The 24,192-nt window shown below is 36.9% G+C and overlaps 1 protein-coding gene and 1 non-coding gene across 3 annotated transcripts in view; both read left to right on the forward strand.

The window, feature by feature from the left end:
• Nucleotides 1-23,458, forward strand: part of ipo7 (importin 7) — a 52,343-nt gene extending 28,885 nt beyond the window's left edge. Inside the window, exons 12-25 of one of the 2 annotated variants that reach the window (XR_012382291.1) lie at nt 1,203-1,319; nt 3,483-3,572; nt 3,671-3,836; nt 6,556-6,716; nt 6,796-6,924; nt 11,287-11,353; nt 11,436-11,561; nt 11,744-11,841; nt 13,716-13,811; nt 16,014-16,234; nt 18,702-18,910; nt 19,104-19,310; nt 19,394-20,858; nt 21,015-22,380. Coding sequence is in view for 1 of the 2 variants with exons in the window: in NM_200905.3 (NP_957199.2) it covers nt 1,203-1,319; nt 3,483-3,572; nt 3,671-3,836; nt 6,556-6,716; nt 6,796-6,924; nt 11,287-11,353; nt 11,436-11,561; nt 11,744-11,841; nt 13,716-13,811; nt 16,014-16,234; nt 18,702-18,910; nt 19,104-19,310; nt 19,394-19,510; nt 21,847-21,944 (1,902 nt within the window). In the remaining variant the exon portion in view is untranslated. 2 annotated transcript variants of the gene reach the window in all.
• On the forward strand, nt 963-1,143 carry LOC137496270 (small nucleolar RNA SNORA23). Its single transcript, XR_011016469.1, has one exon. It is a non-coding gene; the product is annotated as a small nucleolar RNA SNORA23 (small nucleolar RNA).
• Nucleotides 23,459-24,192: the final 734 nt, after the last annotated feature.

The following is a 24,192-nucleotide window of genomic DNA, read 5'->3' on the forward strand; positions in this document are numbered from 1 at the left end:
GAAATATGAAATGTAAGTGGGTCGATATTCAATTTGGAGTCCTAACTTTGAGAGCCCTTTCTTATACTATAATAATATCCACAGAAGCTGGCATGCCATTTAATAAGCAAAACAACAAACAAATGTTGCCATTCTTTCAGATTTACTAAGAATTGCTTGATTGTAGTTGTTAATCTTACAACTTGAATCATTTAAAACTGACCAACCGTCAAGTTGAAACTTTTTGATAGCCTATGTGCTCATACGAGTATTAGTACATGATATAATTAATTATGAAACTGTTTTAGCATCATTAAAAATACATAATCTACTGAGATCCAGTATTATGCAACCGCAGAATTTTGGGGTCAGTTCATTTAATCTTTGTTTATTTGATTGGACGTTGATGGAAGTTAGGTTTATGCTATTTTTCTATAACTCGCTCTACACTAGGCCTGCACGATAATGGGAAAATCTGACATTGTGGCGTTGTTTTTCTGTAATATATATTGCGCTTTGACTATAATTGTACCCGATATAAAATAGCTCCTATTTGGTGAAAATTCAGGTACATAAATTGAATTATCAAATGTAAAATAGCATAGTGTAGTCTTCATTTTATAAATAATACAAAGAAATATTTTAATTAAAGTTCCAATTCCATGTTCACATAGTCACAGGCCTTAAAACATATGCAAATGATAAACTTTTGCTCCATTATGGTAAAATATTCAAAAACTGCGGCTCCTGGTGAACCATTAAACTAGTTAAATGTTGCAGATCCAGTAATGTGACTTTTGTGGATGAACGCAATGCGATGTTGATGCCAAAATGACATTTGTGCATCTCTACTCTTGTAACATTAGACATAAACTGTGATTTATTATATTGTAAATTTTATACTATTATTTAAGAAGCAACAAAACAGAAATATTACCAGCTTCCTAGCCTTTGCTTTTTAAAGTGTTTATCAATTGGCTGTGGGTGAATGGTGTGCGTAGTGTCCGTCTGCGTTTAGTGCCGTCTCCGGTCTGTGTCTTACAGGCTGTGGGACGGTTCTCACACCGCACTCACGGCCACAGAGCCACCGGAGATCATAGTACTGGCCTAGTGTTGTCTAAATGACCATCCACCACTGACCAGCCTCCATAGTCTCCAACAAAACCTGCACATGACAAATGATGTGGATTTGTGTTTTGACTTATGTTTTTCTTGTGTAACAGGTCCTGCAGAAGTCAATGGGCTTCTGTTATCAGATCCTCACAGATCCTGCGACTGATCCCAGGAAAAAAGACGGAGCTCTTCATATGATCGGCTCACTAGCTGAGATTCTACTCAAGGTGATTTTGCTAGACAAGTTCACGACTAAACTTGTAGTTTTTTAAAATTCTTTTGTTTTTAATTAATATTCTTGCCTGTGGTCTAAATTTGTACTTGCCCATCACCGACAACTCCCCCCTCTAATATATATATATATATATATATATATATATATATATATATATATATATATATATATATATATATATATATATATATATATATATATATATATATATGTGTTGTTTCCATATTAACCCATCTAACCTTTCTAATAAATATTATTATGACACCAAGTTTAGAGAACAGTGAAAATTTACTCACTTCAATACCGAAATAAAATGATAGACCATTTTGAGGGATGTAAACAGTAACAATGGTCATTATGTATTTCCAGTATTGCGTTTTGAATTTTCATAGCTTCCAAGAGTCCGAAAAGTTCGACCTATTGGCTAAATAATATTATGGCAGCTGTTTTAACTTTAAGATATTATTAAATTGCCCCTTGTTACATTTACAGAAATAGTTTGGTAACAAGCAGGAAATGTTTATGGACCAGTGATATCGCCACATTGAAATGGTCTACAGAAAAGTTAACAGTAAGGGGGCAAGAGAGAGGGGGCAGAAATGTAAAATAATAATACAAAATTCGATATAGATATTGATAATCTTAGTAAAAGATACAAAAATCAAGAAGCGTAGGTAAGTTTTCTCCTGTTTTTGTTTCTGTAATTGTTTTAACAGTAATTGACAGTAGCAGATATACTGCTTTGTGGCTCATTGCTTTGACCTAATGCTTGGATCTAATATAATTATTCATTTCAAAACTGTTGGCATTCATTTACATGACAAACTGGCAATCTTGACGACTATTTCAGTAATCAAATCTAGTGGTTTTGATTTTTAATTGTACGGTGACAGAAAGCTCAAATGTAAAAACAAAAAAATGCACATTATTCTAGGCCGATATGGCAAGGAACTATACTGTCTAGCGTAATCGATTAACTTTGCTGCCATATCATGGCTGCAGCAAGTGCAATGATATTACGCAGTGCTGCTACATAGCTAGGGATTATTTTTAGATATCATTTTGCCTGCTGCAGCATTTGTAAGGCAGCAACATTGCTTGATTATTACACAATAGTGATAGTATAGTACCTAGCCATATAGGCCTAGAAAATAGCAACATTTCATTTTTGGTCTGGCTTCATACACAATGTAAATAAAAAAAAAAGTTCCAAACTAAATTTCTTTTGACAATTGGTCAAGATGCTAATGGTCCAATCCAATTCAATGATTTATGCTCTGCTAAGTTTAAAAAATGCACTTGCCATACTTTCAGATTGACTGAAGGGATACAAAAATAGTAGTTCTCAACTTTAACTCAAGGGGAGGTGGTAAATGAGCTTATTTAAAAAAAAAAAAAAATTTAAGTGTGTTCCTTTAAGTCAGTGGTCACCAAACTTGTTCCTGGAGGTCCGGTGTCCAGCAGATTTTTAGCTCTAACTCTAATCAAACACACCTGAACAAGCTAATCAAGGTCTTACTAGTTATACTTGAAACACCCAAGCAGTTGTGTTAAGGCAAGTTAGAGTTAAACCCTGCAGGGACATCGGCCCTCCTGGACCGAGATTGGTGACCCCTGCTTTAAAAAATCAAATGCAAATGCTGTGGAAAATCATTAACTAGGTGGAAGCGTCTTCATTTATTTGACAGCAGATGCCTATGCAGATTCTCACAACACATGCAAATATAGAAACACACTGCACAGACCACAACGAAAATGTGTCAAAAAAGACAGACCAAACTGCCTCCTGTTTAAAGTCACCACTACTGGCTTGAAAATAACCAAAAAAGTGATCTCTGACAAAACCGCTGACTCTAAACAGGAAGCAGCCGGGTTTAGAACTTTTTAGGATCCCATGAGGCATGAAAGTTTACGTGCATGTCTGTTGTCAAATTGCTAATATTTTTCTCAGTTTGTTAGTGTCTTTTTATTTCTCTTTTTTTTTTTTTTAATTTGCAGTTGGATTGAGCTCTCTTGGCCACTGTAGATAACTTAATAACAACTTAAAACAGCCCTTAAAAACGCTTCAAAATCATTTACATTCTACAATTTAGCCTAGAATAACCATTGCTCTTTGCTTTTGCATTATTGTTAATTGTTTCCCCTGCATTTTCAGAGGAAGATCTACAAAGACCAGATGGAGTTCATGTTGCAGAATCATGTCTTCCCTCTGTTCCGCAGTGAGCTGGGCTACATGAGAGCGAGGGTGAGAGTCTATAACTGTTACCACATTAAAGAGTAGTTCTTATTTTAAGGAACAGGTGGAGTGGTGCAAACGCTTATGGTGATTCTGTCTTTGTTTAGGCCTGCTGGGTACTTCATTACTTCTGTGAGGTTAAGTTCAAGAATGACCAGAACCTGCAGGTGGCCCTCGAGCTCACCCGCAATTGTCTGATCAATGACAACGAGCTTCCGGTTAAAGTGGAGGCTGCCATCGCCCTCCAGGTCCTCGTCAGCAATCAGGAGAAAGGTAGAGGTTTACCTCTCTTTCTGTGGTCTTGAAGAAATGGGGCTAAAAAATGGAAGCCAGTGATAAAACTTCATTTACTATGTAGTGGTTTAAGTTAAAGAATATGGAAAAATCACTCTGAATAATCAGTATAGCTGAAAAATCTAATAAAGATTAGTTGTTATTGGCTAAGATTTTTTATTTATTTTTTGCAAAAAAATCAAAATGATAAAAAAAATGGGGCCTAAATCAAAAGTACAGGAAAATTTAATGGAGAATAACATATTTTAGTTTATTTGATTATTAATATATATATTGTTATATTTTTATTATAATAATAATTATTATATCTATTATTATGATAATATATAAGTAATATATAATAATATAAAAAGTGTCATTTGAAAGTATCGCAGCGAATTAAAAGCCTAATATTTTAGAACAAACTAAAATTTGATTATTTAGCTCATGTCTGTTTTATTTCGATTTTTCCAAATATATAGTTTCGGGCAAAATTAGAGTCAAGTATTGAATTTGGCTGGTTTTGTAAATGCAAAACAAGTAAAAATACACAGATGTTTCATCTAATTCAACAAAGTGTCCAAACTCGGTCCTGAAGAGCCAAACTCAGTCCTGTATAGTTTAGCTCCAACTTTCTTTAACTCATCTGCCTGGAAGTTTTTGTATACCTAGAAAGAGGTTGATTAGCTGGTTCAGCTGTGATTAATTGGCTTTGGAACTAAAATATGCAGGACGCCGGCCCTCCAGGAATGAGTTTGGGCACCTCTGATCTCGAGGTTTGTCCTGAGATCAATTTGATTTTGCTTGATTTTTGCTGCTTGTGGCTCTTTTCTGTAGGTTCATTGAAAGGTTAGTTCACCCAAATATGGAAATTTCAACATTTACTCGCCCTCCACTTGTTCCAAAACATTGAGTTTCTTTTGTTGATCACAAATTAAGATATTTTAAAGAATATTGGAAATGGGTAGCCATAAACATCCATAGTATTTATTTCTCTTTAATATAAACGGCAGTGGCTACAGTTTTGTAATGATTTTCAAAAAATATAGTGTTTGTGTGAAAAAGATTCAAAAAAAGTTTCTAACCACCTGAGATTGAGTAAAGGCTTATTTATATTTCTGCATCAAGCACATGTGTGTAGTCTGGCGCAACATTCGCACAGTCACATAGCCCTCGCTGTTGCTGACGCTGATGTGAACTTAAATAATGCAACAACTCGTCGTAATGATTTGAAGCTTGAGCTCCGTGATTGCTTGGCTTTGTTGCGGTGACAGGTGTGGGTAGATGTTGAAAGCCGTGACCCTGATGGAGCAATTGTTTACAAGTGTCGAGTCCTGTGAGGAAGCTCCAGATGGAAACTTTTGTTTTGTGTTTACCTTATGATTGAAGTTGTTGCACGTCCACCGATTCCCCCCTGAGTTTTAGCTACTTGTAGTGTTCAAAAAAAAAAAAAAAACACCCACGAAGACACAGAGGAACATAAAAACCTACTGCCACACCAACAGCACGCAGAAGTTTAAATGCATGACTACTCGCAAGGCAGACTTAGTGGGACACGCCAATTACTCTATGCAGCAGTATAAATCAGCCTTCAACAAGTAACTTTTCAGTTTTGGGTGAATTCTTCTTTTAATAATAGTATTACATTCTTTTAAGATCTGTAATCATGGAGCCTCACATGCAGACATTTAATTTATGGCATTACTCACTAGATGTCACATTCTTTCAAACAAAAATGCAGGTAAACAAGTTAAACCGTCACTGTAAGGACATTTTCTCCCAGTCCACGTGATTGTGAATTTGAAGGTGCTTTAAGGCTAGATATTTTGAAAAATATTGATGAGTTGTAGCCATCGGCATCCATTTTTCAGCCTATCACGTAATAGGTATACTCGTGTAAATGTGTGTAAATATGTATTTATTCAGTTTTTATATTTTCAGTAATATTATTGAATATGGAAATGTTTAAATGTGTACAGTACGTTTTGTAGAGTAATGTTTTTTGTATTATAGTGCAGGGGTCCCAAACTTTTCAGCAAGTTCAGCAGTCTGACAGTCATAGACTGTAAATTATATTAACATTTATTAATTTGTTTAATATTAACCTCAACTATAATACTGGTGGACACATGCTTTCAGCACATGGGTATTCTTGGTTTAATTTTGGATAACACTAGTCAGAGATCATCTTCAATGTTCAGTTGTGGCCTGTATTTATTTTGAATTTATTTAAGAACCATAAAGGTGTCAAAGTTAAATCTGGTGCTACAAAGTCTGTGTTAATCTAATGTACAATCTTATCTAACACACAACCCTATGGAAAGAAGTGAAAAGCTCATGGCTATTTATTTGCATGTTGTTATTTTTAAGTAACTATTGACTACTGTGTTTTATCTTTTGGTGGTTATAGATTAAAATATGGTGATTCTAATAGTTTAATGAAGTTTATTTGACTTTTGGAAAACACCAAGCAACCCCGTCATTGTCCCACAACTTCCCAGGGGCCCCGACCCCCACTCTAGAAACCACTGTTTTAGTGGATGAATTGTAAATTAATTGTAAACCATTATGCATAAATATGCTAATTAAATTTTTCCAAAATTCTGTTTTGAAATAGCATAAAAAAATCTGCAAAGACCAAAATAAATTAAGATGGGGAAAACTATTTCTTTCCTTCAACTTGCATTAGCTGAATTTGTGCTTTGATTTTTCTCTTCAGCCAAAGACTACATCACCCCCCACATCCGGCCCGTGATGCAGGCCCTCCTCCAAATTGTGCGTGAGACAGAGAACGACGATCTTACCAACGTCATCCAAAAGATGATCTGCGAGTACAGCGAGGAGGTCACGCCAATCGCTGTAGAGATGACCCAGCATTTGGTAAGAGCCTCTTCTATGATTCACCGCTCATCTTGAAATCGAAGCAGCTTGAAATAAACATTTCCTTCCTCTTTCTCAGGCCATGACCTTCAACCAGGTGATCCAGACGGGTCCAGATGAGGAAGGAGGAGATGATAAAGCAGTGACCGCCATGGGGATCCTCAACACTATCGACACACTGCTGAGTGTAGTTGAAGACCATAAAGAGGTGAGGAAATGGAAACATGGAGCGCTGAAGTTCCTCTGGTCTCTCTGGCCTCTTTTGCCCTGCTCAATTACTTCCTGCCACCCACAAACTCTATAGAGAGAGAGACTGATTTAAAATAGCCTCGCAGAAATCTATCTGCGTTGATATTTATATAGCAAATGCCTACTTTGTGGAGTATACGGTTTCATCCTTTGATATGAATTTCAGTTGGATTCATGTTTAATTATGTATGAATGTCATTTATTTAAAGAAGGTAAATCATATGGAAACTAGGAAGAGAATGGTAGAACGTTAGACTAGTACATTTGCATTAGTACTGTTGAGTATTTGGTTACGTTGCAGCTGAATTAGTGGAAAAGCTAGATTTTTATGACTAATTAGTTGTTATAATATTGTTTAATTACTATAATATATAATCTATGGAAAATGTGTTCCAACAGTCCAATATAGTCAGGTTTTCTGCATGGTATGGCACCGTTTTGGTGGCTTTTCCACTGTGTTCCTTTCCTAGTAGCTTTGCAAAACCCCTTTGGTTGAAATTACTAACAAGCTGTACCATAATGTACCTAAATGTGATGTAAACACATTGTTAATCAGATTGAATCTATCTTAGCCATTTAGCAAGAAAGCTAGTCACCGGGCAGACATAAGCCCTGCCCATGACGTGAATCTGCATCTATTGTGAAGCGAATTTGATGTGCGATTGAAGCAAATTTAAAGCGTGAATGACCTGAATTGTTTGACGCTTGAATGCAGATAGAAGCCCTGCCCATGACACCCTTGTTTGACGCCTGAATGACTCGAGTTGTTTGACTCGTGCAAATGACTCCGTTGTTTGACGTGCAAATGACTCGAGTTGTTTGACGCGTGAATGACTCGAGTTGTTTGACTCGTGTGAATGACTCAGTTGTTTGACGCGCGAATGACTCGAGTTGGTTGACGCGCGAATGACTCGAGTTGGTTGACGCGCGAATGACTCGAGTTGGTTGACGCGCGAATGACTCGAGTTGGTTGACGCGCGAATGACTCGAGTTGGTTGACGCGCGAATGACTCGAGTTGGTTGACGCGCGAATGACTCGAGTTGGTTGACGCGCGAATGACTCGAGTTGGTTGACGCGCGAATGACTCGAGTTGGTTGACGCGCGAATGACTCGAGTTGGTTGGCGCGCGAATGACTCGAGTTGGTTGGCGCGCGAATGACTCGAGTTGTTTGACTCGCGCGAATGACTGTTGTTTGACGCGCGAATGACTCGAGTTGGTTGACGCGCGAATGACTCTAGTTGGTTGACGCGCGAATGACTCGAGTTGTTTGACGCGCGAATGATTCGAGTTGTTTGACTCGCGCGAATGACTCTGTTGTTTGACTCGCGCGAATGACTGGAGTTGGTTGACGCGCGAATGACTGGAGTTGGTTGACGCGCGAATGACTCGAGTCGGTTGACGCGCGAATGACTGGAGTCGGTTGACGCGCGAATGACTGGAGTCGGTTGACGCGCGAATGACTGGAGTCGGTTGACGCGCGAATGACTGGAGTCGGTTGACGCGCGAATGACTGGAGTCGGTTGACGCGCGAATGACTGGAGTCGGTTGACGCGCGAATGACTGGAGTCGGTTGACGCGCGAATGACTGGAGTCGGTTGACGCGCGAATGACTGGAGTCGGTTGACGCGCGAATGACTGGAGTCGGTTGACGCGCGAATGACTGGAGTCGGTTGACGCGCGAATGACTGGAGTCGGTTGACGCGCGAATGACTGGAGTCGGTTGACGCGCAAATGACGCGGGTTGAATGAATATAATTTATTTAAAGAATGTAAATCATATGGAAATTAGGAAGAGGATGGTAGAACGTTAGACTAATACATTTGCATTAGTACTGTTGAGTATTTGGATACTTTGCAGCTGAATTAGGGGAAAAGCAAGAGATGGACCATTACCATGACTGTAATTAGTCGTTATAATGTTAACATGTTTAATTACCATAATATATAATCTATGGAAATTTTGTTCCGACTGTCCAATGTAGTCAGTTTTCCTCTGCATAGCACTGTTTTGGCAGCTTTTGTGCTGTTTCCTACCTAATAGCTTTGCAACACCGTTTTGGGGGAGGTTACTATCGAGCTGTACCGAAATGACAAACACGTTGTTGATCAGACTGATTGATCCGATAGTTGATCAGGGGTCCGTTCTTCGTACCTCGCTTAAATGATCTAAGATTATTTGGCAGATCCTGGATCTGTTCATCTTGATAACTGATCTCTCGCTAATTTGGTTCTTCAAACAAGTTCGCGAATCAGATTAGAATGTCTGGATAAACTGATCTGAGATCGCTGCGTGTGTTGTGAAGGACAGATCTATCGATCCTCGAAATCATGATCAGCAATGCAACGATTGGCTGACGGCATAGCAGCGTAATGACATCATCTGATTAATATTCAATTATCCATGTGAGCAAAATTACGTCAAATTAGCAGTAAACGGCTTGTTAAATATGACACGCAATAACCTTCCACATTTGTTGTGAGCTGCAGGCTTTACACTTTCATGTGTCAAGAGTATTTATCATGTATTTCAATGCAAATCAATGTAGGCTATTTAGTTCTACATTTAGAAAAGATTTGCTTTATTATAGTAGCCATTTTTTAATCGGTGTATAAAGAATAACTGGTTGTTTACAAAAGCATTTTCATATTGGTAAAGGTGTCTGCAACTTTTATGAGGCATCAAATCACTGACATATTAACTATCAAAACATGTTTATGACTGCATAAATGTATTATTGCTTTAAAAAAAAGTCACATATTGTGCATTTCTATTATACACAATTTGTTCTAAAGCGATCTAAAAAGTTCATATCAATAAGTTTTCTCTTTGCACCAGGTGGCAGTCTTTGTACTTTAATTTCGAGGGTGCAGATTGCATACGTTTTATTAATGTGTATAACTTTATTTATTTTATTAATGACTATAACTTTATATATATATATATATATATATATATATATATATATATATATATATATATATATATATATATATATATATAAATTATGTATTATTTTCCCAAGTGTATATAACTACTACTGTAAGAAAATATCAGAATTCGGAACATACTTTCTGTATTATCTTTGCTTGAACTGAGCCGATCTAATCCTGTTTATATAATTTGAACCTGCTCCCGATCAGGTTTAAGCTAGCAGAACTGTTGCCATGACAACAACTCTCGGATCAGCTTTGAAGAACGAAACGATCCTGGATCGTGTCAAATCGTCAACATCCAAATCCAGCTAACTGAGTAATCCACGTACGAAGAACGGACCCCAGGCCGAGAGAATTATAACTACTAGTTTCATTGGATTTGCTGCGAATTATTTTAAATAGTCCAAAAAAAATTGAAGCAAGCTGTGCCAAACCATACTGTACTGCATAGTGGATATTAGTGGAAAATTAGTTAAAATAGGAGTAGGAACAAAGCTAATATTTTATATATATATATATATATATATATATATATATATATATATATATATATATATATATATATATATATATATAATATCTAATAACTTTAAAAGAAAAGAATGAAAATTGTTTACAGTAAACCTGGTAACCACCCTGTTGCACTGTCTGCAAAATAGTTAATTTTGAATAAAAGCATTTATTTTTTTATGCTGAATATTTATTGTTATAAGGCATTGTTCACCAACTTTTTTATCACCGCGGACCCGTTAGCACTTAACAATTTTACTGTGGACCCGGGGGGTCCTTGGGGACGGTGCTTCATATGTTGCTAGGCGACCATCAACCATTTTCTCAGCATGACAAACTGACAAAACATTGATGCAGCTCTGATAGAAGTTTTATTTATGGCGAAAATTACAACTACAAAAAGACGCATGTGTACGCCCCCTAAAAAAACCATCTCATTTGCGATCTATCCAGATATGGTGGATTCACCTGATTTGTTGACAAATGGGTTGTGGATCCATTCATTGGCAGTTCTCGGGTGTTTACTGAGTATTTAAAATTTTTGTACCAATTGGTATCAAATTGCGGTATTGTGACAACACTATTTACTGATGCATGCAAATATGAAATTTAATTGAGATCTTGAGAAACAATTTTAAAGAATTCGTCTCCCCATTCGAAGAAATATTAGCTTGCACTTGCAAGCCTGAAAGAAGTCGCTAAGATGGTGCTAAGTGAAAGGACTTTCCTTAAAAGGACTTAGTATTTAATATACATGCAAATACATGCAGAAATAGTCATTTTATTGCAATTCATGACAACATGCTAATAATGTTAATTACTACATATCTGCGCAGATATGGTATGCATTAACACGTGTGATTGGCTGGTTTCAGATTACGCAGCAGTTAGAGGGCATCTGTCTCCAGGTAATCGGCACAGTCCTGCAGCAGCACGTCTTGGGTGAGTTTCACACACCGCTGCAGAAACCTGCTTTGTGTGACCGTGCGCTCGTGCATTTATAGATTTGCGTTCATTTTCTCAGAGTTCTACGAGGAGATCCTGTCCCTGGCCCACAGTCTGACATGTCAGCAAGTGTCTCCTCAGATGTGGCAGCTGCTTCCTCTAATCTATGATGTCTTCCAACAAGACGGATTCGACTATTTTACAGGTGACGCAGAGGCTAGCGTTCATTTGTGTTTATCATTTAAGTAGGAAGTTCAATAAGTGAACATGCGAAACCAGGAGATTTTGCAATCAATGTAAACTTATGCAAAGTTGAGCTTGTTTACTTTTGCAAGATAAAGCATTTAATTGCGACACTTCCTCATGTTCCTTCTTTTTTTATTTTAGATATGATGCCACTTCTCCATAACTACATCACAGTTGACACAGACACGCTCCTGTCTGACACCAAATACCTTGAAATAATCTACAATATGTGCAAAAAGGTACAGTCATTCTACATCAGTCTGCATCCTACATGCTGATATATATCAGATTTAGATGCTCCAAAATAAAGTATGAATACTTTTCTCTAACACATCCCATGGCTTTTTGGCCAGTAGCAAAGCAATCAGATCAAATATTTTAATTTTCTCTGGATATATTTAGTTGAAATTAGACATGCTCAAAACACTGTAGTCCAGGGGTGCCCAAACTTTTTTTGTACAAAAATTTACCAAGCTATATTACATTAAAGCTGCCATGGGTAAGTTCATAATTTATTTTGGAAGATTTAAACGTAAATAGAAAGCATTACTTTAATCATATTAGCTATTGCATTGTAGCATTTAAATAACTTTTTGCAATAAAAAACAATCACATTTAAAACACAGTGGAGTTCAACAGTGAATACACTAGTCAAGCAGAATCTGCTTTCCTTGATTTGTCCTCTATGCATCTGGTGACTAATGTACATTTCAGCTAAATCCGATAAATTTAAACCATTTAATTAAAACATTTTATTTTTGTTAGCTTTTAGCAATAAATGAAACAAACAAAAGGCTACAATTGGTTTAAAATGACCATCTACAAATCATCCCCATCATTCTTTCTCTCTGGATGGCAGGCCAATTCAAAGGGTACTATAGGCCAGCATTGGCTCACAGGCCCTAGTTCAGGCACCCCTGCTCTAGACCTTGTTTACACCTGTATATTAGCATTGTCCAATGGTTTACGAATCTTACAAAGATTAATCTCAGTAATGCAAGTACTTGCACCTTAAATGGATTAACCCTTTAACTGCTTGCTCTACCAAATGGTTGATCATATTTTGACCGTTTCAAATAAGACATACAAGATTAACTCGCGCCTTTTTACGTAAACATGAAGACCCCGCTTAATGTTTGTACTGCACAACTCTCCTAACTGTAAAACACATTTTTACTGGACTGTCCTGCATTTAATGATTCCAAAATACTTTTTTTATTATTATTGATTTTTTTTTTTTTTTTATGAAATGAACTCTCTTAAGGACATTTTTAGCGAAGTGACACCAGAAAAGATTTTAGAATTCATATGTATTAATACTAAAAATCTTATTTAACTTGTGTATTAATTTGTTCGTTGTTCTTAATTGTTTTATTATTGAAATGTTCTTGCCAAGAAACTAGCCTTGGTTGCTGACATGGCAATAAATAAAAAATAAAATACAATAATACTGTTTAAAATAATGACTGTTAAAGTTATTTTGCTAATAATGAAAAACGAGAATCTGAAGTTTTTAATGGCACTCTTAAAAAAATTGCATTTAAAAATGTTTTATTCTCATAGTATATGTATTAATTCCACTACTTTTATCTTAAACAGACATATCAACCATTTGACAGAAGTGGATATTTTTAGAAATTATGGGATGTTGAAAAAAATGAATTGAGTGTGTTAACTAACGACTTAAGGAGTTAAAATAATATGTAATTTTTTTTCTCGGTGAGGTAGTTAAAGGGTTAAGGTAAGTTTCAGGGTTATCTGTACTATTATGTAGCTTTTTGTTTCTTTTTAAGTGTGCAAAACATACAACATTAAACATATAAACAACAATGGAAATAACAGGAATGTGCATAAGCAGTAATGACAATCAGAATATGCAAATTATTTTTGGTGTTCATAGTCATAATAGTAATAAAAACAGTCATATTGATAGTAATAGTGTAGTTTGTGAAGATAATATTCTAATAAAAATATGAAAAGAAATAGTATTCTGACGGCAACATGTATATCAATAATAAAGTTAGTAAAATAATTTTGTTATGACAATGTTACACAATGTAACTTTCCTAAAAGTTCTAGAATGGGTTTCTGTTAACTCTTTGTGCTTGGTCAGATTTTGACAGGAGACCCTGGTGAGGACCCAGAATGCCATGCGGCCAAGCTGTTGGAGGTCATCATTTTGCAGTGCAAAGGTCGTGGTATTGACCAGGTGTGTTTTCTGACATTTGTCAGTTCTTTTTTCCATTTGAGCAATAACATGAACATCATGGGGGTTTTTTACCACTAAAAAGCAGACAAGCATAATTTACATTATATTTTTAATTTATTACATAAGAAACCAATGTGTTATTCCAGATAAACTGAAAACTGTATCTACTTGTTTTGAAAATGTTTTTTGATTTTAAAAACATATTAATTTGTTTATCAGCAATTGACTTGGTAGATGTTATGCCTCGTGTGGCTTGGAGGATGAAAAGGGCTAAATGTAATTGACAACCCTTTATCTTTTAACTTCCCATGAGACGTTAGCTGCTGTGAATCAACAGACAACTGACGTTACAAAAAGTGGTTCGCTTTATTTACAAGGATAAAGATAAGAAAGAAAAAAATAAGAATATTTATTCTCCCAAAGTATTTTTACAAATGTGAACAGTAAATGCGAAATAAGCTAATTAAAACAAACCTTACAGAGGGAAGGAAATCAAGCGGTGACAAATCAAAGAAAATAACTAATTAAACACGCTAGCTAAACCCTCCCTACCTCAAAATTACTAAAGAGAAAGTTATACCAAAGAGACAAAGGAAAGTGGGTGTGTTCAGCTCTGTTTAGGTAGGAGAGAGAGGGAAGGTTTTGCATAAAAATGAGAGTTTTCGTTTGGGTACGGACAGCGAATGGGAGAAAAAAAACCTCCGCATTTCTCGGTAACTTGGATGCACTCGGTAGGTAGCATCAGAAAGCTGTGTGTGTGTGTGTGTAGACTATCCTGTCACAAAACGTGGCGAAAATCCTACACGATGGTAATAGTTTGATTGCGGTGTTTACATGTTTACACTCGAAAAGCAGCATTTACAGCGGATCTTTCAGTCCATACACTGTAAACTTAGTAACTTAAAAATCATTTTGACTAAGGTATGTCTTTAAACAGTACTGCTGATACAAACCAACTTTGCCATCTGAATAAACAAAGACCACTGATCACTTACTTAACAAATTTGTAGAGACAGGACAATCAACACCAGCCGGAGCCATATCATTTTTAAAAGGAGAGACGAGCGGCAAATCCGGATTTCACCAGTTCCAAATGCGAAAAGTTCTCGGTTAAAAATGCTCCTTACAAACGTATTTGTCGCGTGTTGAATGCACTGTAAACCACACGCAAGTCCAGCTGCTCTCTCATAGCAGGGAAATGAAAACAAAACCTTTGTTGCAGCACATTTATAAATGCAACACTGATGACCCATGTCTCCAAACAATTCTACTTCTTTCACTTGTTTTGGCAACACAACGTGGCGTCTCTCTGCCGTCTGAACACTAACAGGAAAAAACAGTCTTGGAAGCTATCACGCATTTTAATAAGGTTGCACCTCCTTCACAATAGAGCGTGCTGATTGGTTTAACCAAGTCTTTCTTATGAATTATTGCTGCACGCTCAGAGACGTCACAATGCACTCGCAGGTACAGACATCCAGTCTCCACGCTGGAATACACATAAGGATCTAATCTCTGTGACGCAGCTTCAAAAATTTGTTTTAAACCAGAAGAACAGATTTGCTGGAAATAACGCAAAAACAACCAATTTTCACTTTTTTAGGAAATATAAGTGGCCCAATCGGTTTTTAGCAGCATGGGACACGTATATGACTGTCAACAGCTCATAAAATGTGTTTTGGTGTTTCGTGAACCTTTAAATAAGTTACATATAAAATTTGTTTCAAAACCGCAAAAAGTTTTGTCAACCCACCAATGCCATTTTTTACCCACTAAATCAAATTTAAAACTGCCCAATCTGGCAACACTAGTTGTCACTGGAGTGCTTAAATGACCCTCATCCTCTTCTTATTGGGTCACTCGTGAAAACATTGCGAGCCAATCGGAAAACCTAGATTTTAGGAGAGCAGACAGCAAATAAAAACAGAAAGTGGAGGAGGTAACAAAAAAGCAGCACCCCAGGCATGTAACCGTAAAAGAAAAAAATGTATAATTTTACAAATATCTTTGTTTTATTAAAACCCTGATAAAACATTAATTTAAATATTATCAATTTTATTGAAATATTGTATACACGTACTTCCTACCTTCTACAAATTAGCAACAGTTTTGCATATTTTTGCTCCATTTTTATTTTTAAGTGAGGGTTTTTTTTTTACTAGTCTTTACAGGTTAATATGAGCTTGGTGTGTTTACCTGCAGGTGGTGCCGTTGTTTGTGACGACCGCTTTGGAGCGCTTGACACGTGAAGTGAAGACGAGTGAGTTGAGGACCATGTGTCTGCAGGTGGCCATCGCTGCCATCTATTACAGCCCTCCTCTGCTCCTCAACACTCTGGAGAATCTGCGCTTCCCCAATAACACTGAGCCCATCACCAACCACTTCATCTCTCAGTGGCTCAAAGACATCGACTGCTTCCTCGGGTACACACTTTATACCGCTATCTGCAGTGACACACAGAGTTCTGTTATTTATGTAATGTGTGTGTAATAATTAGAGGTGTGCAGGTCTAGTCGACTAACCAGTACAACTCCTACAAGTAGACAGTAAAAGCAGTATTCAATCACACTTGAGAACCAATATTTTTAAAAGAGTATCTGGGTGGAAGCTACATTTTTACCTCTGACAGTTGCAGTTAAGGTAATTATAGTTTCTAATTTAGCGTTTTTTAAAATTAGTTTATATTTCGTTACTATTTTATTTTAATTTATTATTTGCTCTACATTTTAGTTTAGTTTATTTGCTTCATTAATGTTTTATTAGTTTTAATTTATTTTTTATTTTGTGAACGTTTTTTTTGTTTTACATGCATTTAAGTAGTCTAGGTAAAGAGTAATGAATACATCCAGACCAGAGCAAAGTTGAGTATTTGCACACACAAATGTATGCATACAGTATTGATCAGTAGTCGGTGTCCGCTACTAGAAGTACTGTTTAATCAACTAGACCTGTTATAGGGTTGTACTTGATCATGGTTGATCCATGATTTGTACAGATCACAAGCCACGGTTCAGAACACACCTGACCTGCGTGTTAATACATTTTTTTTACTGCACTAAATTTGTAAGGATCACAGAGAGATCGCCTCTCGCTCATTCAAATCCCATGTATGAAAGCATTTAGGCTTTCCTGTGAAATATGATGGAAGAAGTTTCTTAGGTTAAAGGTGTTTTCTGTCACTACTTGTAAAGCCTGCATTATGCATTCAGTATAGGACACGATTTTGCACGCAACATAAATTATAAATGATGGTAATTTGCATATGTTTAATAATCTCTTGAATCGCTGCAAGCAAAAATGCAAAAAATAAAGAAATAGTCAAAAAAAACAGTCAAATAACCAGAAGTACTGGGATAATGTTTTAGAGTTTAGATTTAACCTCTGATGTTTATGGTAAATTAAAATCGCTGTCATATGCATTTAACTTGATGCTCAAAAATAAAAGTTGTAGGCAGCAATTACATTATTTAACCAATTGGTGACAGCACATTCGCCTCACAGCAAGAAGGTCGCTGGTTCGATCAACGGATGGGTCAGTTGCCGTTTCTGTGTGGAGTTTACATGTTCTCACTGTGCTCGTGTGGGTTTCCCCCAGAGTCCAAAGACATGCGGTACAGGTGAATTGGGTATGCTAAAATTGACCGTAGTCTGAGTGTGTGTGGATGTTTCCCAGTGATGGGTTGCGGCTGGAGGGGCATCCGCTGCGTAAAAATGTGCTGGATAAGTTGGTGGTTCAATCCGCGGTGGTGACCCCTGATTACAAAAAAGAGACTAAGCCAAAAAGAATGAATGAATGAATCAACAGGTGATGACAACCAGCCATTAAAAATGCCACTGAATAGTTATTCTAAAATGATCATCTTGCAATAAAACATGAAGTTTTATGAGTGAATAACTGAATCATTTATTGAAAATGAGAATAAAATTAAATATGGGTTGTACAAATAATAATGTTGGATTTCTACATTCAGCATTTATCAACAGTGCATTTTTCACAGCACTGAATATTTTACTATTTCTATTCAGCTGATTATTTCATTTTTTTTTAAATAAAATTACAGATTTTCAGATTTGTTTGTTAAAAACAAAAGGTTCTTGCAGTACTGTTTTTGTAATCCAAGTCAGGCAAATGACATTTGTCTCCCCTTTTTGGCTAATCCAAACAATGGTCTGATCCATGACTAATAAACCATAATGTGATCTGAATCGTGTGATTTATATATACACACAGTTGAAGTCAGAATGATTAGCCCCCTTTTGATTTTATTATTTTTTAAAATATTTGTCAAATTATTTTTTACAGAGCAAGGAAACTTTCATAGTATGTCTGATAATATTTTTTCTTCTGGAGAAAGTCTTATTTGTTTTATTTCAGCTAGAATAGAAGCAGTTATTAATTTTTTAAAAACCATTTTTGGGACAAAATTATTAGCCCCTTTAAGCTAATTTTTTTTCCCGATCGTCTACAGAACAAACCATCATTATACAATAACTTGCCTAATTACCCTAACCTGCCTAGTTCACCTTATTAACCTAGTTAAGCCTTTAAATGTCACTTTAAGCTGTATAGAAATGTCTTGAAAAATATCAAGTCAAATATTATTTACTGTCATCATTTCAAAGATAAAATAAATCCGTATTAGAAATAAGTTTTTAAAACTATTATGCTTAGAAATGTGCTGAAACAATCTTCCCTCTATTAAACAGAAATTGGTGAAAAAAAAAAAAAAAACAGGGGCGCTAATAATTCAGGGGGGCTAATAATTCTGACTTCAACTGCATATATATATTTGTTGAAAATGTTAAACGCATTGTATAATCTGCTGTCTAGTTACTTTTAAAAAGAACATTTCTCAGGGTTTGGTAACATGCAGTCGCTTTTGTTTCCAGGCTCCACGATCGTAAGATGTGTGTGTTGGGTCTGTGCGCCCTCATGGATCTGGAGCAGAGGCCGCAGGCGGTCAATCAGGTGGCGGGTCAGCTCCTTCCTGCCGCCATCCTCCTGTTTAACGGCCTGAAGAGAGCCTACGCCTGCAGGGCTGAACACGAGAACGATGAAGACGATGATGAAGAAGACGGGGAGGAGGAAGAAGAGAACGGTAAATGACTTATTTTATACTGCCGTTTCCTGCTGTTTTAAGGTAACATTATAAAGGGATAGTTCACCTTAATTTAAAAGTGAGTCAACTCCCTTAAATAAAGGAGGACAAGGAATTTTGTGACCTAAACACTTACCAAAATGTAAAAATTGAAATTAATAGTGATTTTACCCTTTCATTTTGTGCCTTGCAGCCGAGTTAGGCAGTGATGAAGATGACATAGACGATGAAGGTCAGGAATACCTGGAAATGCTTGCTAAACAAGCAGGCGAGGATGGTGATGATGAAGACTGGGAGGAAGACGACGCAGAGGAAACCGCTCTGGAGGGTTACACGACCTTAGTGGACGATGAAGACAACCTCGTAGATGAATACCAGATCTTCAAAGCCATAATGCAGAGTATGGGTTGTTTTATGTGCAGTGTAATAGACGAGTACTTGTAGCTCGTTTTGTTTGCTAACAGGCTCTGCTTTGTTCTGTAGATGTCCAGGCTCGCGACCCCGCATGGTACCAGGCGATTACACATTGTCTCGACGAGGAACAAAGAAAACAGCTTCAGGATATCGCAACGCTTGCAGATCAGCGGCGGGCAGCACATGGTGAGGCTAAATGCTGTTAAATAAAAGCTGAATAAATGACTGTGCAGTTTCTTTCCTTCTGAATCCCCAAGGACCACATGCTCTCTCAGTTTTAAAGCTTAGAAAGTGCATAAAATAACTCGATAACTTTTAAACTGCATTTAAAAGGTTGTAAAGGGTTAGTTCACCCAAAATTGAAAAACATACTCATGTTGTTCCACCTTCTGTCATCTTCAGAACACAAATTCAGATGTTTTACCGCATGGTTTTTGGTTTGTTTGACCGATCTATGTCTGGATTTGCATACAAATTACAGTTCTTGAAAGTACTTGCATTACAGGATTTAAGACCTGGAAAGTGCTTAAAAACAAACATCCTTAAAAATGCTTGAATTAAATTTGAACTTAAATTTGTTTGCGGTGTTATCAACAATTGTACTGTGCTTCTGTCAAAAAAGAACAAAAAAATTTTTACTTAAAAAATCTTAAATTCAATACTGTACAAGCACAATGACAATGCACATTATCAATATTTAAGAAACCGCGTTTAATTATCACTATTTTTCAAATTTTATTAAAGATCTTTGAACAACTGTTTAAATCAGTCAGTTTTTGACATCGTATTCTGACATTTTAATGTAATTATTAAGTGTAAGTTAAATGGTTTGTACAGTAAGGACTTTTGTGGCGCTACATACAGCATGTTGGTGGTGTGAACAACAATGGAGCACACAGAAAAAACAAGAGATGCAGCAGATTTAACTAACTTTGATTTGTTTCATTGTTACATGATTTCCTAATTTTTTCAACATCACATACTGGACGGGTCATATTTGTGTTTCGCCAGTTCATTACAGCTCATTTAACTTTCACTTGGGGTTGGCATTTCATTGTCTAAACCTTTTGTAAACATCCACACTTCATGCAGTGGACTTTATTCAGTGTAATTGTGCATCTAAACACACAATGTTATTTTGTGTGTGGATTTTATTAAGTTAGTAAGTGGTTTGATAAAACCCCACACATAGACAATACATGTGCCAGTAAGTTTTTCCAAAGCATTTATGAGTGAAACCTGCAGTGTTTAGAGGGTATTTTCTTCTTGGATTATCTCATTATAAGCCTTATTAAATGTCCATTGAAATTAAAATAAAAAGATTTTTGATGTTACTTTCAGTCTGATAGTTTTAAGGATATCTATTAGCTAGTGTGCTCCAAAACAGTGACTATAAGTGTTTAGCAAGAATAAAATGTGTATAAACATTAAAAGCTTGCTGTTGGTCACTTCTGTCTATAAAATCAACGATTTGTCACATCACCTCATAGTTTACTTTCTCATCTAATCTTGACCAATCAAATGCTCTATAGCAGTGGTCACCAATCTCAATCCTGGAGGGCCGGGGTCCCTGCAGGGTTTAGCTCCAACTTGCCTCAGCTCACCTGCCTGGATTTTTCAAGTATACCTAGTAAGACCTTGATTAGCTTGTTCAGGTGTGTTTGATTAGAGTTGGAGTTAAAATCTGCAGGACACCGGTCCTCCAGGAACAAGTTTGGTGACCCCTGCTCTATAGTGTCTTACATAATCAAGTTGATCTATGTGAAGATGCTTCTTATTTGATGTGCTTGATCTCAGTCACTCACACTGGCAGAGCAGTGATAAAACAACACTATTGGTTGTTTGTCAAAGAGGAGGTGCTACTCTCTTCCACTCTCTTCATTTTTTTGCTTGAGATTACATCAAACATTGGATTTAAAAAATGCACATTTCACAGCACTTCACGGGACCTTTAAATACGACCAGACCAGCTGCTTTGTTTACAGCCGTAACCAAGGAAATGCTGTTACTCCTGCAGTTCTTTAGGTGCCCCCTGCGGGAAGAGAATGAATTACATATTTAAGCAGCATGTGTTTTGTTTTAGGTCTGTGCCTCTGTTTTATGTATTGCACGGTTTCACAAAGTCATTGTTTTTTTTTCCACTTAATATTTTGATAAATATACAGTCTATTTTAAATGACCAGCTACCCAAGATCATGCGTTTCTACTGTGTGTGGATCATGATTGTTGCCTCTAATATGAATTCACTAGATGCAGCTTGTGATGAAACAAATTACATTTTGCTTTCATAAGAATTTGATTTCTAGTAAAGACAAACATGGGGAGAAAAATGGAAATTGGTATCAAATTGGTTGGTTATCTAGTAAGAAAATTGGAATCAGTCATGAAGAACAGTCGAGCATTAAAATGTATCTGAAACATGCTTTTATACTGTGAAAAAGGTTTCACCAACTCGGTATACTGCCTAAAATGCTACCTGTTTTGATAGATGTGCTTATTTTCCCTTTATTTTATGTTTTTAGAATCAAAGATGATCGAGAAACACGGAGGATACAAGTTCACAGCACCCGTGGTGCCATCCAGTTTCAATTTTGGTGGCAGCGCCCCTGGGATGAATTGAGTCCTCTCTTTTCCTTCCCCTTTCTAACTGTGACTGAATGTAGTGAAATGAAAACACTTGTGTTGCTCCCTGAAGTAGTGGTTCCAGAACTGGTTCTTCTCTCTCACTCTTCAACTCTTGACTATCAAATTTGAACAGCACCAGAAGATGTGGGAAGGTGACCAAACGCAACCAATGCCTGGGAAAACAAACCAAGAACTTGAACGCTAAGCAAAGTGGGGGAAGAAATAAAGCTCTGAACAATGTTGTCTTATGGAATCCAAAAGTTAGAGGAATACCATAACGGCAGTTCCCACACACATACTAACGGGGGCTGAAGAATTGAAATTGAGACATACCGTCAAAATCATTGTCACTGTATGGGCCAAAGGGCCTTCTCAAGATTATACCTCTGGCAGTAGTGTCAACATTTTTCTTCATCAAAAAAAAAATCAAAATGAAACAAAAAAAGATTCTCATATTGTACATAACTAGCCAAGGCACTTGATTTTTAAGTTGCCTGGTCAAACAACCAGAGGCATTTGTAAGGTGTCAACATGTGTATTCAAATGTAGCATATTGGATACTTGTCATAGCACTATGTGATGCCTGATCTCTGTAAATTAATGACTAGCACTTTCATATTGTTCAGGTCTCTTAGCCTTCTGTATCAGACTGCAAATTTTTTTAACTCAGTTGAAGACTATTTAAGAATTGGAACATTGTTACCTGGACGGTGACTTCTCCTATAATGGTTGGTGTTCAGAGGGCTTCGGTAATAGTGTGTGGCAATCTTTTGCTGCTTGTAAAAAAAAAATTGTTTTCGGCTCCAAAAGATATGCACTCGGTGTTCAATCTGGACAAAAGATATTGTTACAAGCACTGTAAGTCATTTAAGTCAGTGGAGCATGATTTGAGGAGGTCTCAAGCATTTGGTTGATGTATGGATGAACCATCATTATACACGACATTAAAAAAAACAAACAGCTTTAAAATTATATTTTTGGATCAATTTGCATTTTTTGGTAATTTGTTATCGTGCCGTTTTCCCATTTGGACGACTGACTAGATTATATTAAAAAACCCCATATGGGTGGAAAAACTGAAGCAAGCAGCAATTATGTGGCCATGTATGCCAATGCCATGTACTAAACCTTACAATGTACATAGTTTGTTTTGTTTATTTTTTATCATAGAGATACAGTTGCTTAAGACATGGGCTTGGTCATACAAGCAAGATGCAGTCGAACTTGAAAATAAAAAGGAAAGATTTGTCAGGTTTTTGGCTTTGTCTGGAAAAAATAGTCTGAGTCAGGGGTTTACAAACAGGTACAGGATTCTTTTCATGTTCCTTCCATAATCTCTATTACCTGGGTGTCCAATGAAGGAGATGTCCTTGAGGTGTAATGTTGAGGGGGAGGAGTTGAACAATTTTAATTCTCTCTGAAAAAATGAGTGTCCAAATTTGTTCCTGTAAGGCCACTGCCTTGGGAAGCTTATGTCTGATTCTGATTAAAAATGCTTCGACCAGTTAATAAAAATCTTTAGACTTTCCCTGTATTACATTCAGAATGTTACACTTCTATGCCCTAATCCAGGGGTGGGCAAACTCGGTCCTGGAGGGCCGGTGTCCTGCACAGTTTTGCTCCAACACTAATCAAACACACCTGAACATGGTAATCAGTGTTTTCAAAATCACTAGAAATCTATAAGCAGGTGTGTTTGATTAGAGTTAGAGCTAAACTGTGCAGGACACCGGCCCTCCAGGACCGAGTTTGCCCACCCCTGCCCTAATTCAAGGGTGCCCAAACTCTGACCTTGATGGCCGGTGTCCTGCATATTTTAGTTCTAACACCAATTGGTCACACCTGATCCAGTTAATCAAGCTCTTTCTAGGTATACTAGAAACTTCCAGGCAGGTGTGTTGAAAGAAGTTGGAGCTAAACTATGCAGGACACCTGCATTTCAGGACTGAGTTGGGCCACCATTAATCCAATGATATCAAACACAATTCCACAGAAACATGACTACTGGAGGGATTACCCCAGGATTTGCGTTTTCAGCTCCAACTTGCTTCTACACACCTGCCTGGAGATCTTCTAGTAAAGGGGTGGCCAACCCTGTTCCTGGAGAGCCACCTTCCTGAAGATTTCAGTTACTACCCATATCAAACACACCTGAACCAATTAATTAGGACCTGAACACCACGTGATAATTACAGGCAGGTGTGTTTGATATGGGTTGCAACTGAAATCTGCAGGAAGGTGGC

Source organism: Danio rerio, chromosome 7 (genome assembly GCF_049306965.1).
Source record: "Danio rerio strain Tuebingen ecotype United States chromosome 7, GRCz12tu, whole genome shotgun sequence".
NCBI classification, from domain to species: Eukaryota; Metazoa; Chordata; class Actinopteri; order Cypriniformes; family Danionidae; genus Danio; species Danio rerio.